The sequence below is a fragment of the Bidens hawaiensis genome, unplaced genomic scaffold, assembly GCF_021521415.1.
Source record: "Bidens hawaiensis isolate Kalapana, Puna unplaced genomic scaffold, B.hawaiensis_p1.1 tig00005195_1, whole genome shotgun sequence".
NCBI classification, from domain to species: Eukaryota; Viridiplantae; Streptophyta; class Magnoliopsida; order Asterales; family Asteraceae; genus Bidens; species Bidens hawaiensis.
Genome location: NW_027491335.1, coordinates 173,850 through 191,772, shown reverse-complemented (window position 1 = coordinate 191,772; position 17,923 = coordinate 173,850). Strand labels below are relative to the sequence as shown.

The window sequence follows — 17,923 nt, the reverse complement described above, 5'->3', positions numbered from 1 at the left end:
TGTCATTGTGGGTGGTTTTCTCAAAAACGGGAATTGGGTTAAGTGTGTGTTTTGATGGTGGAGGCTATGGTGTAGAGATGTATGGAAATGGAAAGGATTAGGGTTTTATGGGGTATTTATACTCCCTTAAGCCCATGGACCTAAGACCCATCTTTCCTTTTTGGTCCATAATTAACTCCATCTAATTAGTCTGCTTATCCTTCCATCCTTATTATTTTATTAATTATCTACTAACTCAAGTAAACTTTTCCATCATAAATAAATAATATATTAAATATTATATTTAGAAATTTCGGGATGTTACACTTAAAGTTCGGCTCAGTTTGTACTATTTAAACGAGCCAAACACGAGCAAAGGTACGCGCAGTTCGGTTTTGTTAGCTAGAAGTTTGTTTACATCGACCTATACTATTAAAACAAAACCATTCTTCCAAATGTCATTAAACTAGAGTAACCAACTAAATAGCTAACTAATACTATTACCATTTATAGAATTAATAGCAAAGTTACAAATATAACTTTAAATGTTGTATTAAGTTAAGTTTTATATATATTTATGAAGTATAAAATTTTATGGTTTATTGGATTATAATAATCCCTATTGACTGGTATTGGCTGATAATAATCCCTATTAATTTTATCACCACTGGCGGTTCCAAATTTAAAAAAGTTGGCCCCCGGTGGTCCCCCGTTAAAAATGACTTAATGGCGTATACTATTTTTCCGAATTTTAAACTAACTTTTTAGGGATTTTGATAGGAATGAGAAAACGAATCGATTGATGTAAAACTTCACTCGAAACGGTAACACAAACGACTTGATCTTTGTTAATTGGAGGTTCTTTGTTAACTGGAGGTTCAAACACACGAATTGAAGCAAAAATCAAGTCGTTTAAATCACCGTTTCTAGTTAAGTTTTACATCAATTGATTCGTATTCTCCTTCTTATCAAAAGCCCTAAAAATTTAGTTTAAAATTCAAAAAATAGTATAACGTCGTTAAGTCATTTTTTAATGGGGTACCACTAGGCCAACTTTTTGAAAATTAGGACTGCTAGTGGCGATAAAATGAATAGGATTATTATCGGCCAGTCAATAGGGATTATTAAAATCCAATAAACCAAATTTTATTTAGCATTATTTATATCTTATAAATTCATAAGGTATGTTATTATGTAAATTATTAAATTAAACTTTTTTGTTGTAGTTTTTAACTACCCGTTCAAACTAGGTAATTGTCTCGGTTCGGCTTGTAAACGCACGAGCAAGCCTTCACTGGGTTCGGTTCGGCCTATCCAGAATCGATCCATGAAATCACATCCAAACATCTCGGAATCATCAATACATATCCAATCAATCATTGCTTCACCAAAAAAAACAGTTTTGGATAATTAATCAATCAATTTTTCACTTTTTTTCACAAAGACGGTTTTTGAGCGTTTAATGAGCGTTTAAAGTTTTGTGAGCGTTTTAGGTTTTTGCCTTTGTTTTTTGTGTTTGAGCGTCTTGCGTACCTACCGTACGTTAAGCATTAGCGTACAGTAACTGCACGCTACACTTATATTTGTATAAATTTCTATTTTTTATATAAACTATTATGTTATCATCTTTAAAACATGTGAAAATTATGGTTTAACAAGTTACAAGTTACACAATCACCATTAAACTACATTATCATTTTAAGGTTAATAGCCCTACTTGTGGTGCGCACATATGATGTATATATGTGTGAACCCTCGGGTGGGCAAAAGTGAAATTGCACTAATTTTGACGTTATTTTACTAATCTCGTGAAAATAACGTTAAAAGTGACGGACGGTTAATCAGGCATCATGTAGTGGCGTTGATAGCCGAAAGACAAGGGTACATGCACCGATCAGCCGGTGTCCCGATGATTGAGTGCTATGTGCCTTATGTCCAACGCTTGATGCAAAACTACTATCGAGCCGGGGGTCTCACCGAAAGCAGCCTCTCTATCCTTATAGGGTAGAGGTAAGGCTGTCTACATCTTACCCTCCTCAGACCCTACCATAGCTTTGCTATTGGTGGAATATACTGAGTACGATGATGATGATGATGATCATTTTAAGGTTAAACCGGATTTCTGGATTCAGTTTTTAAGATTAATCAGAACAATTTTTCTACTGACTGAAAGATGAAGCAGTTTACACATAATTTAACAAAAGATTGACCATTGATCAATGATCTTGCACATGCCCTACAAAAACAGAACTTATATCTGTTTCTTCCGAAATGACAGCGTGTCGCGTCTTAAGCCTCCTCGCTATCTTCAGCTTCATTCACTCTAATAATGTAAACCTAAATTTAAATGCAGAATGTATCAGTAACTTTCAATAATGAAAAAGAGGACAACTTTAATAGTGAAGAAGAATACAACCTTAAAAACTGTCGGTTTTATAAGTTGAAAAACCAATGCATCACCATCAGCTAGTTTATGATCTTCAGCAAACCCTTTCCAACCGCCACTAAGTCCTGTTTTCCTAGGAAGGTACCTTGTTTTCCACTCCGCCTTGTCTTCATCCACCAATGTCATTACTTCATCGCGTTTAGGCAGGTAGCTCTTGCAGAAATGGACAGGTAGACCCTGAAGATTTAACATTTATAAGGTTTAGTATTAGTATATTATCTTATGATCATAATAAGGTGACAATAATGACTTGATTTTCATGTATGGGTTGCTTTGAGTGAAAAAGTTGCATGTTGGTTCATCAGGTCAACTGAAATCATACAACGGGTTAGGGACCAACGTAACCGAACTGAAATAAACGAACCAAATAAAAAACTGATGGTTTGGTTTTTTTTTAAACACTGCTTTTTCAGTTGGTTTCGAGTTCGCTACCAACCAAAAACTGAACCAAAATAAGCAAACTGTAATCGGAAAAAAAAACTGACTTTAGGAAATTTATAAGAAATTAATAAAATAGTGAAGCAAAAAAAATGTTAGATTTGAATGTGTAATAATCAATTAATTATTAATTAACAATAAAGTTAGGCCCAAAGTTTCCCGCCCAAATCATTATTTTGGGATTTTTTTTTCCGGGAGGGGGGGGGGTGGCAAAACATTCAAGCTGAACGGTTTTAGAAGACCAGGTTGAACCCAAAATGCCGTGCACACCCCTACAACGGGTCAGTCGATTCAAATTATAAAGGGCGAACCAGTTTTGATATTTTTTTCTTAAAACAACTCTTTTCAACCCGAGCCCAGTTTGATCAATACTCATCTTCTTTCTAAAACATGGCGTTTTGACCTGGACCCATTTGGTCAAAACCCATCTTGACCCGTTACCCGATCCACCCATTTTGCCAGGCTTAGACCATACTATCATATCAATATTGGTATAAACTATATCCCTTTTGATCTCACCAGCCAAAATCCACCTGAGACATGGGATTGAAGCATTGGCTTTACAAAGCTCGGGAAATCAGATTCTAAAGTGGAGTGTAGTTCATCAGCTCTCCCTGTAGCATACTCTCTATCTTCATACGACGCGTATACTCGATTTGATAAATCCCTTACACTTTTGCCATAACTGATGAATACCATCATGATTCATGAACACATATCATAGTTAGTTACAAGTCACTTATATTGTTATTTAATATACCAGGTCGAAAGAATTTTACCTCCTACGGATTCCCAAAGGCTCGATCGGGACCTGTCATTGCATTATAAAATATTATTCAATGACTGAGGTTTAAGAAAGGAAGAAACTGTGAAGGGATAAAGTATCATATTATCAAACAAGAGAATGCAGCATGTTTACTTATTATAACTACAACTAAAGATTCTGATAAAAAAAACGTTGTAACCAAAGCAAGTCGACCAGTTTGAGATTTATATGGTTCATTTTTAGGTGGATTAGTGGTTTAACGGCTTGACCAACAGTTTGTAACTTGGACTGTTTAAAATTTTGAATACAAACTACCCATCTTGAAAAAAGATTTTAAAAAATAGGTTCAAGCCGTCAAATTGCTAAACTTGCAGGTACCGCCGACCCACACAGTCTTACTACCGGTTTGGTTTGTCATTTCCTGAAACCAATGTTTCAGAATCTGTCAGACAGTGAACCGGTCGCCTTACTGGTTCACAGTTCACTAGTCGATCCAGATTCAAGAACCTTATAACGTCATAAATAATATAATATTAAAATTGTAAATATGTATCTAATAAGATATAAAACATAAAAATACTTCATGTGTTGGTGTGATTGTGTGAATTAGCAATTTAATTATAATATGAAGCCTCTAGTAATTAACAAACCATAAAATGAGATTTTGAAGAGAAAAAAATGAAAAAAAAAACAAAAAATAAAAATTGGAACAAGACTTAACCGGACCGGTTCCATTCCCGGTCCAGCCTTAATACTGCCTGAAACTTAGTCGGCGGTTTGGTCCAAAATTTCAAGCAAAACCGACCAACACAGACCTAGAACACCCCTAACTACAAAATATGTAACCTTAGTTCCCCAATACCACTTTGATTACCATTTTCAACCATCTGATATATCATACAATAATAACCTATAAACATGAATTTTACTGCATCTAATGGCCCCTAAACATGATCAACCCCAATTTACAAGCACTCGCTCGGGAACACAAGAGACAACAATATTCAATAATAATAATAATAATAAAAATAAAATAATAATAATAATAATAATAATAACAAAGAGTCATGTTAGTGAGAAATGAGTACCTCTTTGTAATTAGCAGGTGGCTTATCAGCTACACGATTAGACCGCCTCACAGCCGACAAATCCACAGGCTTCCGAGGCGTCCGATTCACCTTCTTCATCTGCAATCATGAATGAATCACATAATTAATTAGTAATCAAAATGGCTGATATATAGAGTTTGATTGTAAACGTACAGGGGATGGTTTAGGGGTTGAAATGGTGCGAAGAGAATGAGCTAAAACAGTGAGTTTCAGTTCTTCCATTCGTTTCTTGTTTTCTTCCAATCGTTTCTGTCGGGAGTCTTCATAGTTTACAACGTTCTTCCGGGCCACCATTTTCCTAACCTTCAATCTAGATTTGCCGAGGAGAGAAAGAATGAAGAGTGTTTGCGGCTGGGCGGTAAACTAAAGATTTGAATTTTTGAATCGGTGTCTTGATATTCAGATACAAGGAAAAATAGAAATTATAAATTTTAACTTTTTGAAATATTATTATTTATTTACTTGTATAGTTGTATATTGGTAGGGTTGTAAGCGAGCCGGGCATCCGTGCGGCAAAAAATTCGTTTGTGTTTGTCCGTTTAACAAATGAATCGGACATGGAGAAATAAATTTTGTTCGGTGGACGAACACGGGTAAAGTTCAGGTACGTTCAATAGTGTTTGTGAACGTCTAATAACGTCCATTAATGTTCATGTATTCGTTTGTATATAGGTGTCAATTAATGTTCATGTGTTTGTTTGTCCATTAGAGTCTATTAGTGTCCAATAGTGTTTGTTTGTCCATTAATGTTCGTTAACGTTCGTTTACAATATTAACGGCCGGGCACGGACAAACTCAATTTATTAATGGACAGACATGGGCATGAATTTTCGTTCGGTAAAGTGTTCGTGAACCGTCCGTTTGTCCGTTAAAAGCTTAACGCAGGGTCTCTTCTGTGTTCGTGAGCCGTCCGTTTGTCCGTTAAAAGCTTAACGCAGGGTCTCGTCTGTGTTTGTCTGGTCCGTGTACACCCCTGTATGTGGGGGGCGTTTGGGATTCCTTATCAAAACAGCTTATTAACTTTTATAAGTTAAAAGGGTGTTTGGATAATGTGACTTTTTTAAACTTTTTAAATAAGGAAAAAGGAGTTTTTGATAAGTTATGTGGGAGTAACTTATCAAAACAACTTATAAAGTCAAAAGGAGGTACAAATAAGGATCCCAACATGTAGCCATGTAGGTAGTAAATTAGTAATGTGTGGCGTTTAATGTATACTGCTATGTGATTTGTTTATTATATCCTTTCTCCCATAAAGCTTTCTTTCCTGAATCTTAGCTCTTATCTTTCTGATTTATTCTGACTACTATCACTTTATAAACCGGGCCTGGAGAATTAAACCTTAACGTATCAGGGTAGTACGCCTAGAACAAGAAGGTTCGTCGTACAATTTCGGCGATTACAAAAATAAAGGAGTATATCCCTCTCCCTTAGTGTCTTTCCACTTCCGTCGTTCAGGAACAAACACTTCGCCTAATTCTTTTGAATCCCGGCCCACTTTTTCCCCACTAACTAATTACGTTACGACCACTGAACAAACTTGGTTGACGAACATAGTTTATGCGCCGCTAATGTAGCGGCTTGCCGAGCATTTGACAAACTCACATCATCCATTTCAAAAGGGATTTGTCCTGTGGACACAGGAGCAATCCAACCCGTAGGATTTCCTTTTCCTCTTCCCATTCTGACTTCTGTAGGTTTCCCGGTAATAGGTAAATCTGCGAGAACTCTTACCCATATCTTACCATTTATTCGGAATTGTCCGCTCATAGTACGATGGAATTGCCCAAATCTAGCTCGACGCACTGCTTCAATGGCTCGATAAGAAAGACGACCAGCTCTACAACTTTTAGTGCCGTATCTTCCAAAACCAAGTCGTGTACCGTCCGGTTTGCAACCCCTACTACATCTGCCTTTACGCTATTTACTAGATTTCGTACGTTTCGGATATAGCACGTCCCCTTTCTTTTTTACTATATGAAATCCACACTTTGACACCTGAGATTCCGTAACGAGTAGATACTTCCGCAGGAGCATAATCTATATTCTGGTTAAATACATTACTAGATGTTTTTCCATAATTTTCGCATTCAGTTCTAGCTATTTCTGCACCTTCTAATCGACTTGAACAACATATACGGATCCCCTCCGCCCCTCTTTTCATTACTAATCGAATATCCTTCACTATTTGACTAAAAATGGAGCGAAATGATCTTGTTTTGTTCCTCAGTTGAAAAGAGATATCTTGAGCAATCGGAGAAGCACTTTGATAAACAGATTTGATCTTGACCGACTCAATTAAGGTATTAGTCTTTGTTCTATTAGACAACAAAGATCGCATTTTTTCACTTCGTTCAAATAAAAGTTGTACCCGTACGGAATTCTTCTGTTTCTCAGTATGATCTCTATCATCATCTCTATTCCCTTTATCAAGTCTCCTATCCCACCTAGGTCTATGAATTTCTCTATCAATTCCATTACCTTATCCTTAGCCATGAGGTTCCAACATTTTTTCCTGAATTTTCGTAGGAGTTGTTCCCGGGCATACTCAAAAAAAAGGTTATTATACACCCCAACCCCGTCCCTTGGAAAGAAAAAGGTAGCACCGAAGAAAGGAAAGAGCGAGATGGTGGTTTTTGTTGTTCCCGCGAAACGAGGATGATTCGACCAGCGAATGAAGTGGGTCAACTTTTTGTCTTCGGCCAAAAACTTTTTATCGCAGGTCGAGCTTTCGACAAAAAAAGCGAAACGTATTCTCTTATCTAAGCTTCTTCCCTGTGCATGAGCTCCCCCCCATGGTAGATGGTTCAACCACGCCCGGTTCCACGAAATGATTGAGAACTACGACGGGGTCGAAATGCATTTGGTTCTTTGTCTTCAATAAGTATTGCATGACCGAATAATTCAAGGAAGGGCGCACCGCAGGGAGGGTCCTTTTAAGTGGATGACACGTCGGGCTGTCGGGGGGGGGGGACTTCTTTGACTTCTTTGAGAAAAAGAACTTGAATAACTTCGTTTTTCTGAAGGAGTCGTCATTTAGGAGGGCTATGTCATTTACAAGCCCGGCGTATTTCGGATGCTTGAAGGCCCCGCTGACCTGAAGTGATTTAGAAAGATCCTTCTTTGTCGATGGTGATCGGTCATGGTATCCATAACGTTGCTTCTTTTTCGGCCAAATCCTGATTTCGTTTTGCTTCTCCCGGTCGTTGAGCCTGATCGACTCGACTCTTTTCCCTGCCCCCGGCCTCTCACTTCGTTTCGTTCTTCTTCTGTACCGTCGCTTGAATGAAGACACCCGATCGGCCCGACTTTACCAAATGCCCACCACTGGCCCTTCCCCTTTCCAGGTCTGGCTTTTTCGCGTCGTTTCTGTCGTCGTGGTCGACAGGGAAGAAAGAAATGAATGAATGTTCTTTTGGGAAAATGTAGAATAATACACCTACCGAGACGAAAGCCAAAGGTGAGTCTAGTAGGTGGACGTATCGAACCGAAATAAGATCTAAGATTGACATCTTGATACACTAATTTACCATAATAATAAATAGAGTCAATGCGGACTCCGCCGTGGGAAGAGCCGCTTCTTTCTTGCTTGATAGGGGGGCTTCCATTCACCAGCGCAGACTAAAAGTGCTCTCCGAACCGTGCTGGATAGTCACCCATCACACGGCTCTCAAACCCAACCTGTGGTGGATCCCGGGTGACAAAGTAAAAGCCTTTGATCCTTTGCCCCATACTTTGAGATGCTCCTCCCCGCCGATCAAGCGGCGACGCTGCTCTTAGCTTTAAGCCGCTATCGTTCGGTTCGGATAAGTCAAGTCCCTTCGGTCAGTTCGCTCAGGTGATCCTCCCTTATCTTCCCTAACGTTCAGAGTTGTTCTGGTTTGAGAAAGGAGCACCGGCCGAGCGCCCTGAATGAATAAGAAATTGACAACAGAGGTAATTGCAGATTCTTATTCGAACGAGTTGAAGCTAACAACATGTCGATTACACACCGGGGGTTGGTAAGAACTGAGGGACAATGCCCCTCTAACCTAAGTGGGCCTACCTGCGAAGCAACTGGTACTTGAGCGGGCGGGGGGGGGGGGGGGTTGGTTTCGTGCAAGGCCTCGCAACAGGAAGAGGCAGTTGTCATTTGAAAGAAAACGCTCTTTGTTTGTATAAGGTTCCAAACCTTCGCACCCTGATGAAACCTTTCTTTTCTATCTTATATTAGTAAAGCCTAAACGTCCTTATTGAAGCCTAGCTAACGAGAAATCAAAGCGATAACGCACCGATTAGAATCGAAATAGAAGAGAAGGCCTTTCTTTCTCAAAGTAAACTTTCTCCCTTCCCTTCTTGCTTTAGAAAGATTGCAGCTAGCGTGCTGGACTAATATAATAGAAAGTCAAGGCTCTTCTCCTGTTCTACGAATAACTCTCTTTACTGAGCGAGACTCCGTCTATATCCCTGCTAGTGGTTATTCTTTCCAGGCCATTTCTTTGACAGCTTAAACTAGACCCCACTTTCGATTAGATAGGTTTCGGTCTTAATCAAGATAGGTCAAGGGCGCGTCGGAACGGTCGGTAGCTACTTAGTCTCATCCGAGAGTCTAATCTCCTTGTATTGCTTTTTTTCTTTTTCAAAGAAAAAAGGTCAGTTTAGGCTCCTTCCCTTCCACCGCATAGCTGCGGTAGCAGGTACTACGAGCCCTCTGTCCCACGCGGCTCGCGTGGTTCACCGGTTCCACCGAAAACTCTCATTTGTTGAAGCGGAGCATAGTGCGCTTTAGGCGCCGAGCGAGAAAGGTCTCTTCTTTCGTTTCGGTTTATTCACTGATCTGAAACTTAGCACTTGTTTTCTTATTGATTCCAGGGGCGGCGGCGTTCTTGAATGAAGTCTATCCGAACCGAATTAGCACTTCTCAGATCAGGCGAGGCCTCTCCAGCGGAGCTGGGCGCCGGGGCCCTGGCTGCACTAGCGATTGGCACATAGTCCTCTTTACTGGGCCTCCCTGGTAAAAGAACCTGTCGGAGGCCTCTTACAGTAAGGAATCAGCTATGGAATCTCCTCTGTAGGGAATCTTTGACTTGATACCCACCCGAGCTCTCCATACTCAATTTATCAAGGAGAGTTTTTACCATCTTAGAACGTTAGCGTTCTTTATGGGTATTATTCGGTGTCAGTTGCCTCTTAGCTTTGTGGGTGATCGCTGGCCACAAACTTGCAAGAGTCAGCTATTTGTTCACATTCAAGCCTTCGTTCCCCACGTTCGAGCTAGTCGAATAAGTACTTATTGTTATACCGTTCGTGCCCCTCAGAGCCACTTAACTCGCTTTCAAGAATCAAAATCCTGCTTCCAATTAATAAAAGCGTTTGAATGTACAAGGAACAGATTAGGATACTACTGATCTGGTTACGAAATTGATTTCCCTTCTAGATGAATGAGGTTGTGTTACAATTCATATTGCGCTCTACTAAGCCACATTAATTTCTAGTTTTATTAGAAATTAGGGACGGATGAGCAGTAGTATGACACATATCAAGTGATGAAGGTGAATGATTGTGTGTGGGTGGGTGGGGGATGGAAGGGGGTAGTTAATAGTTATGTGGCGCCCCACCTCTTATGATGTATGGGTAAAAGCGTTGTGTTACATAACAAAGATTATGGTTCAAGCTTCACAAAATACAAAAATAATGATAAATAAAATTTAGTTGTTAAAAAAAATATAGTTATGTGACGCTGAGGTTATAATGAGTGACGAGTATAAAAGCATCTCCAGTAAAGTGTCAGAAATATCACATGGAACTGTTTTGAAATCTAAACATGTGCATTGTCCCAATTGAAAAATGTGTGTCAGAATTGATGCATTTCGAAAACACAATTCAAATAGGCCAACAACCACATTTAAATTTAAAGTTATTAATTTTAACAACGATTATTTGAAGATGGGATAGTTCACATGGAGGGGATAACTTTCAACAGCTAACCCTTTTCATTTGTTCTTTAAAGTTATTAAATTGTTAATAGATAAAACATATTATCTATTATATGTATGTATATGTATGTTTTAAGTTTGTATCATGCTGAGTTAGCAGTCTGAAATAAAAAACTGATGTGGTACATTTGAGATGCTCTAAGATATAGGTTTAGTGCATGCTTTAGTAAGTTGAAGCTAGATATTTTATAATAAACTTTAAGTATAATATGGTGTATTAGTTTTAATTAATCAAAACCAACATCTTTTGCTTGATGTCGGTCCCAGCTAGAAAACTGGTTGAAGACGGTCACATCTTTTAACGTATTTGTTTCCAACGGTCCGCGACTAACAGAATCCTAATGTCGTTAGTTGCAGATCGTCGGAAAAATGCTTTTGGCTGGAAAACTCACATTTTTTCGGGAAAACTCAACATTTTCGTTCCAAAGATATTTGTAACATTGGATCAGTCCTTAAGGAACCCTTTTCTAATAAAAACCCTAATTATCGAGGTCGTTGAAACCCTAAAACCATCGTAAGAATCAGTTGATGGTGGTGACATCAATTGTACAGTCGTGTTGTGCCACATTACTTGAAATGCCGATTTTGTTACTCCACTATATAGATTAGATATATCTCTGTCACATCAATTCATGTTGTAAATAGTGAAAAAGTGTTTTCCTCATCATTTTGCTTTAAACACTCTTATATACACATCTAAAGAGTTTGGAAACCATTAAGCTATCCTAGTAAGAAGCTTCATGATTGATTCACATGGATCTTTTTAGTGAACCAAATATATTTTGATGCTGACCGATTTTAATATAGTCTTTTAATAGAATCATTTAAAGCTACCAAACAACCCCTAAGTTGAATAAAAGTGATCAAGAGCAAAACAGAAGAGTTCTTATATAACTAAACATCTTGTTCATTCTTGTGTTGTAAGGTTATCAATAACGTGTTAGTGATTAGTTTGTGAGCACTTAAATATTCTTGTATGGTGATCTTTGAGAGAAATGATCACTACCAAAGATTAGTAAGACGGAGAAAGTGATCACTACATTGGATTAACTATTACAACAGGTGATTACTCCTTTTAATTAGTGAGACGCTTGGTGTATCGGTGATCTCTTCGCTTTAAGAAAAACGTTAGTGTAGCAACTATTAATTGAAGAATCAGGGAGATGCCGAAGAGTTGATTAGTTAACACCCACTGAGCCCCTATAAAATTTGTCATCCATCACTTAAATTAACTTCTTGAGTTTTAAAGAGTTTAAAAACAAGATTAGCATTTTTATCAAAAACTTGTCATTATAATCGGTCGCTGGTTAACCGTTTAGGTTGTTAACCTACCAAGTTACACAAGTTACAGATTTTACACATCAAAACCAGCTATTGAAATAACCGGTTTTGACCACGTTGACCAACAACTAGTTCGGTTATTAACCAAAATCCAGTACCAATATAGACTATACCAGTTAACTAGTAGTTTCAACTTTCAACCTAAGTTTTAACTCTATTAACTACACCATCATACAAAGGCCAAAACAGAATCCAAGTTCCTACATAAACATGACTATAAAAGCTACTACACTTTCAAATCCATCCTTTTGTTTTGCTTTCTTCATACTTGTACTTTTCTTTTTCAAAAAATTAAAAAAATTCCTATTAAAACTTGCAAAATATCTATCATGAATGTAGCTTTGTGTTCAATTTGCAACAGTAGGACTACACATCCTTTGGGCAGCTGACCAACAGTTCATTCCATTATCATACAACAAATTTGGTGCATCGCAGTCACGCTGGTCAGGGTCAGGTTGTGACTCGTCACTCGTGGACCCTACAAGTAGATTACATTAGTTGGCATCATGCATAATATTTGATATACACTACAACTTATTTAAGTAAACGGGTAAAAACTACCACTACAGCTGATAAGCAAAAGAAATACCTTCAACAGCATTGGTATCCAACTGGGCGAGACGCCAACTTGGTGGGCCCGCTATACACATCTTAGGGCATCTCGTGGTCTTCTTTCCTTTCTTTATTTTGTCACGCTTAGATTTCTCTAATAATATTCAATCATAACACAAGTTAGTTGCAAAACCAGTAAGGAAAATCGAAAGTTATATAGTTAGTTACCCGAGGTCAACGACCGTGTTCTTTTAACCCGTGGGAGCATTTCCATAAGACAAACAGCTGCTTCTACCGCTTCTAAACCGTATCTTCTTACTATATGCACCTACAAAAATAAATAATTACCGAATATGATTATTAATATTACATATTCACAACAATATCTCTCCAAACACCCTTGTAATCACCTGTAGCTTGCAGCTTCCAATCAAATGAAACAACAATATATCACCCTGCAGTAACTTTTGAGCTATTGAAAATCCTCTCCAACCGCCACTTAAGCCGCACCTCGCCTTCAAGTACTTTGTCTCAAACTCCTTTCCAAACTCATCCACCAGAGTAACCGTTGCATCATGTTCTGGTAAGTGCATGATACAAAATCTCTTTGGAAGAATCTGTGATCATAAAAACTCGATTTCATAATATTACAAATAGAAATTGAACTTGTTGAAATATTGTAGAGGGTATACAACGGGTTCGACCCGTTAAGTTATACAATAGTCAGTTTGGGTAATATAATATCTTTAACGGGTTGAATGGGTATGATTATAGGTAGCTAAAACTTAAACGAGTCAATTGCATACACGATCTTTAATCAATTTATTTTCATGAAACTCGTTAAACATTTTTTTTTACAAAAACTCGTCAAGGGTCAAACGGGTAAAATAAAAAGTAGCAAAAAATGAAACAGGCCAAAATGGACCCGATGGATGGAAATATTAACCCATACAACCTCTTTAATCATCTTTTTTTCAAGAAATTCGTTAATCAAACCAATTTTTTCTTGACGGAAAGTCGGAAACATGTTTAGGGTCAACTAGTACAAGATAACTCATTTTAACCTGTTACCCAACCAGCCCGTTTTACAACCTATAGTATCTATGGTTTAAGTACTCGTTGCTTACCAACCAAAAACTATAGAGAACGTTGGACGGGAGCATACACTTGACAAACATAGGTAACGCGGTATCTAAACGTTCCAATAATATTCCTGCTCTCTCCAAACACATGTATTGATCTTCGGCATCATTGTAAATATCACACACCCGTGTTCTTTTACCTTTGCTATATTAACAAGCACAAAATTAATCAAGTCATTAAGGATTATAGACAAAATACTTTTAACGATTTTATACATATGATGTCACTAACCCTGAAGATTTCTGGGGCTTGTTTGGCATAATCTGTTAAAATAAATAAATAAATTAGGGCTTCAAAAATTGTAAAATTATAAACTATCCAAGGTTGCAAACACAATTAAGATCCAAACAGTGGTTAGAAACAATTAAGATTCTATAACATAAACCACAGATTCATAGCTACAATCATAGATCAAAAGCAAACATCAATGATTGATGAATCTCAAGTGGGCATGGTCACATATGTAAGGATTAAAGCACACAAACGAAATCAAGTAAACGAACACAAAGATTTAACGTGGTTTGGTCTAAACAGCGAACGTGGTTTGGTATAAACTGACCTAAGTCCACACGATTGGCAAAATGATAACGATTACAAGTATATAACACTATATAGAGAGAGAGAGAGAAACTAAACAAGGGTTTATAACTTCGTAAACAAGAAATCTCAAACGGGCTGGGCTTACGGCCCGTTGCGGGCCGTATCTTTTAATATAGTATAAACTTTAAAGTAAAACAGAAGCGATATGTGACCTGTTTATCCTTAGATCTAGATTCCCACGGATGTTTAGAAGTGGTCTTGCTAGTTTTGTGTAAAGAAATGTTTTGGTCCATCTGAAAGTTAAAAAGAATGAATCCTTAAAAAAGCAGAGAAAAAACAAACATTTGAATATGAAAGGAAAAGGAGGTAGTGGAGGATTGCTTGTTCAAATTGATTAATTGGTGTGCGATATTTGTTGTTTAGCAGGAAGACAAAAGACAGGTTAGATTTGAGTGTCAAGTGGGGATATTATTATCCAGTAATGTGGCAGGTGATTAAGGATTTGGACAGACCCATTTGAAACCATTAAGCTCCGCAAGTTGAGGGTGGGACCTCCTCGGGTTAAAATGGGTAGGCCCGTAAACGAACAGAACATAAATTCCATGAGCTGGTCGGTGGAACATTCGTTTATTTAATACACGAAAACACACGATTTGTTTATTTAATTAAATAAACAACCACGATTACACTAACACAAGTTTTATTCGTTGTTCATTTATATATGTTTGTAACGTTCGTTTATGTTCGCTCATTTATATTTATGTATGTTCGTCTAAAATAATAAATATGTAAGTAGTTATATTTATCTAAATATAAACATAAACAAGGCTCGTTTAAATTGTGTGTGTGTATACTTGATTATGAGACTACACTTACGTTCATTTGAGTTCGTTTATGTCTGTTCTATTATTTTTTATCTTCATTTGCTTTTGTTTGTTTTTGTTCATTTGTGTTTGTTTACGTTTGTGAACTGTTCTTTTAGGATTTAAACGAAACATGAACGAATACGAACATGCATGTTTTCTTAATAAACAAAAATTAACATAAGAGTTTTTTTGATTATATTTTTGTGTTCATGTTCGTGTTCGTTTGGTTCGTTTACAAGCCTAAGCCTAAAAATGATATGTAATTATCCAATCGTGGATGGTGTTAGATTACCTTATTATTGCTTTTACAAATAAGTTCTAATATTGGGTTTTGCAATTTAAAAAGGCCTAGCGGTTCCGTTTATTGTCCGTTATCTTTTGTAGCGGCACATCTTATTGCTCATTATCTTCTGTATTGACATAAACATTACAAAGTCTTATTACAAGCGTCGTGATGTTAGGTTTGCGTACATATTAAGTATTTTACTATTTTAGTGGTCCTATGAATACTATCAATTTTTTATATTTTATTTTTTTTTTGGCTATTTTGCTCTTTGACTTTGTTTTTTGGCGTCAATTTTAAGAATATAAAAAAGCATTTTATAGTCATGTTTTTTTTGCCTCCTGCAATTAAATAATAACTAGCCTACCACATTATAAATATCTAATATTTTGAATGAATTATCTATATAGTATAATCCTAAAGTTTGGCGGCACAGTTCCGTTTAGTGATGAAATGCTAACGTGCGCCGCACCAATCATGTCAGTCCATGTGCTTCTTCCTATGCACACCACCGCGACACCTGCAATCTTCCATGTCTCCATTTTATCCAGCCACGACCCACAATTGAAGCTACATGTAGCCTCTGCTCAACATCAATCCACGCTGAATAAACCCTAAATCGATACCTGAAATTTATGGTCCCACGCAACCCTAATTTGATACTAAAGATATTTTGGGGATTAATGTATGATTATTGATAAGACTTTCAGTCAATTTTGGTAGTTGCTTTCCATCTATCCATTTCATGAATCAGTCTTTGGGATGAGACAATGGATGGTGCAGATGAGATAAGAGGTTTGTAAATGCAATATATTATTATTATTAAGGTATGCCTTTACTTTTATCTCTGCTATCAAATAAGGTTACTCCTTCGGTCTGACTCTAGATTTTTGTTATCATGATTGTGCTTCCCAGGCAATGCTCCTTTTGCCAGATCTCCCACAGTTCAAACTAATCTTAAACCAGGTTTGTTAATTTCCCTAATTTTTGAATTTTGCCTTTTGCCTGGGAAATCTAAAACGCTAATGTGCATTTTTTTGGGGTGTAATTAGTGGTTTGCTTTAGTATACATATTGAGTTTAAATTAGTTAATACAATTAGGGTTCAATTGGTCTAATTATAGTTGAACATATGCAACAGATGTTGCCTGTCAAATTTGCTGGTGAAAATTGAGGCTTATTATACTTTTGCTTTTTCCATCTTACTTTGTTGCTAAATGTTTATGCCTACAAAAGAAAGTTATGGAAGGGAATCGTTTACTTAGCATAGCCTTGGATTGATTCATGACGTTACATTAGGTTTTTGGTTTTGTTTACTCGGTAGAGAAGTACAGGATGTCTAATCATTGTTTCACAACTTATTTGATATTGTCAATTGATGTTGTTTGCGGATATGTTTGTTGTTTTCTGTTGCAGTTTGCTTACTTCAGATTCATGATATGGCTCCGAACGAGTTGTTATTAATACGGATCAAAACAGGTAATATTTCTTATGATGGTAAAAACGTGAACTTTTTATGTGGGTCAATAAGTGAACTTCTTATGCGGGTCTAAACGGGAGTTATATATATGGGTAAAAACAGTCATTTCTTAATGCGGATAAAATGGTTTATTTTCGGTTCGTGCGAAAACCAGTGGATATCTCAATGCACCTTAACAAAAGCGCAATCTAAATTGGACAGTTAATGGGTAAAAAACGGGTAACATAATTCTTAATGCGGGTTAAAAGTGTTTTTTTATGCAATTTAGAACATGTCAATTTTTGGTAGTCAAACAGGTCATTTTTAATGAACTTTAAAACAAGTCATTTTTTTGGTCTGAGTCTTTGTCGATGGTGTCCTCCGATGACGCAATGTAACCTGCATCTCTTCTCCAGTTAACCGCTCCATCATCATCATCATCATCATCGTTGACGTCGCTGCCGGGTTCTTCCGTGGAACCATAGGTGGCGGCGAGGTCGGCGTGGCAATGATGTGGTTGCCGGGAGCTGTTACCGCTTGTGATTCAAAGCTCTCCATGTTAGTGTTTATGTTTATATTTTAGGTTACATGGCCCTCAATTTATGCTTTTGCACGCTCTAAGGTGAGATATTCGTTACAAAATCAGGGGCATTGCTGGTTTATTTATTTATGTCTTGTATGAGTTTAGATGTGGCTATGATGATCGCTTTAAATATTGAGATATCGATGATCCGAGTTGTGTCTTGGCGGGGCAATTTCTGGATGGCACTGTTATGGTCTATGCAACCATGAATTTGCAGCCATCACGTAACCCGTATCTTCTCTTTCTGAATCTCGGTTATACAGATCTGAGCCTGTTTGTTTTGTTTCGTTTTAGTCTTGGAGTAAAATTCAAAGGGATTTTAGGTTTGTTTGCAAATGGTTTCAAATTCATATTTTGACCATAGCAATGTGTTAGGTATTTGCTGACGTACATGTTAAGTGATATGTTTATAGTTGCAGACAACTTCATAGTTTATCATAAATATAA

The 17,923-nt window shown here is 37.2% G+C and overlaps 2 protein-coding genes and 1 long non-coding RNA gene across 3 annotated transcripts; 1 reads left to right on the top strand and 2 right to left on the bottom strand.

The window, feature by feature from the left end:
- Positions 1–2,102: 2,102 nt before the first annotated feature.
- Positions 2,103–5,032, bottom strand: LOC143629400 (B3 domain-containing protein At3g19184-like). Its single transcript, XM_077098685.1, has 6 exons — positions 4,892–5,032; positions 4,718–4,816; positions 3,643–3,674; positions 3,383–3,548; positions 2,396–2,602; positions 2,103–2,316 (listed from the first exon to the last, which is right to left on the bottom strand). The coding sequence occupies exons 1-6, from the start codon at positions 5,030–5,032 to the stop codon at positions 2,269–2,271; spliced, it is 693 nt and encodes a 230-aa protein (XP_076954800.1). The 3' UTR covers positions 2,103–2,268.
- Positions 5,033–12,167: 7,135 nt separating this feature from the next.
- On the bottom strand, positions 12,168–14,828 carry LOC143629398 (uncharacterized). The gene is made up of 7 exons (XM_077098684.1): positions 14,499–14,828; positions 13,978–14,009; positions 13,731–13,890; positions 13,014–13,220; positions 12,832–12,931; positions 12,641–12,757; positions 12,168–12,529 (listed from the first exon to the last, which is right to left on the bottom strand). Exons 1-7 carry the CDS (start codon positions 14,577–14,579, stop codon positions 12,399–12,401), a joined length of 828 nt encoding a protein of 275 aa, XP_076954799.1. The 5' UTR covers positions 14,580–14,828; the 3' UTR covers positions 12,168–12,398.
- A 1,445-nt stretch (positions 14,829–16,273) lies between these two features.
- Positions 16,274–17,107, top strand: LOC143629397 (uncharacterized). Its single transcript, XR_013152941.1, has 2 exons — positions 16,274–16,401; positions 16,851–17,107. It is a non-coding gene; the product is annotated as an uncharacterized LOC143629397 (long non-coding RNA).
- The last annotated feature ends 816 nt before the right edge of the window (positions 17,108–17,923 follow it).

Excerpts from the sequence above, each read along its gene's own strand:
- LOC143629400 (XM_077098685.1), bottom strand. The coding sequence starts at position 5,032 with ATGGTGGCCCGGAAGAACGTTGTAAACTATGAAGACTCCCGACAGAAA. Across the intron at positions 4,817-4,891 it reads CAACCCCTAAACCATCCCCT|ATGAAGAAGGTGAATCGGAC; the intron begins GTACGTTTACAA and ends TCATGATTGCAG. Across the intron at positions 3,675-4,717 it reads CACCTGCTAATTACAAAGAG|GTCCCGATCGAGCCTTTGGG; the intron begins GTACTCATTTCT and ends ATGCAATGACAG.
- LOC143629398 (XM_077098684.1), bottom strand. The coding sequence starts at position 14,579 with ATGGACCAAAACATTTCTTTACACAAAACTAGCAAGACCACTTCTAAA. Across the intron at positions 13,891-13,977 it reads AAGCCCCAGAAATCTTCAGG|CAAAGGTAAAAGAACACGGG; the intron begins GTTAGTGACATC and ends TTGTTAATATAG. Across the intron at positions 12,530-12,640 it reads GGATACCAATGCTGTTGAAG|GGTCCACGAGTGACGAGTCA; the intron begins GTATTTCTTTTG and ends ATCTACTTGTAG.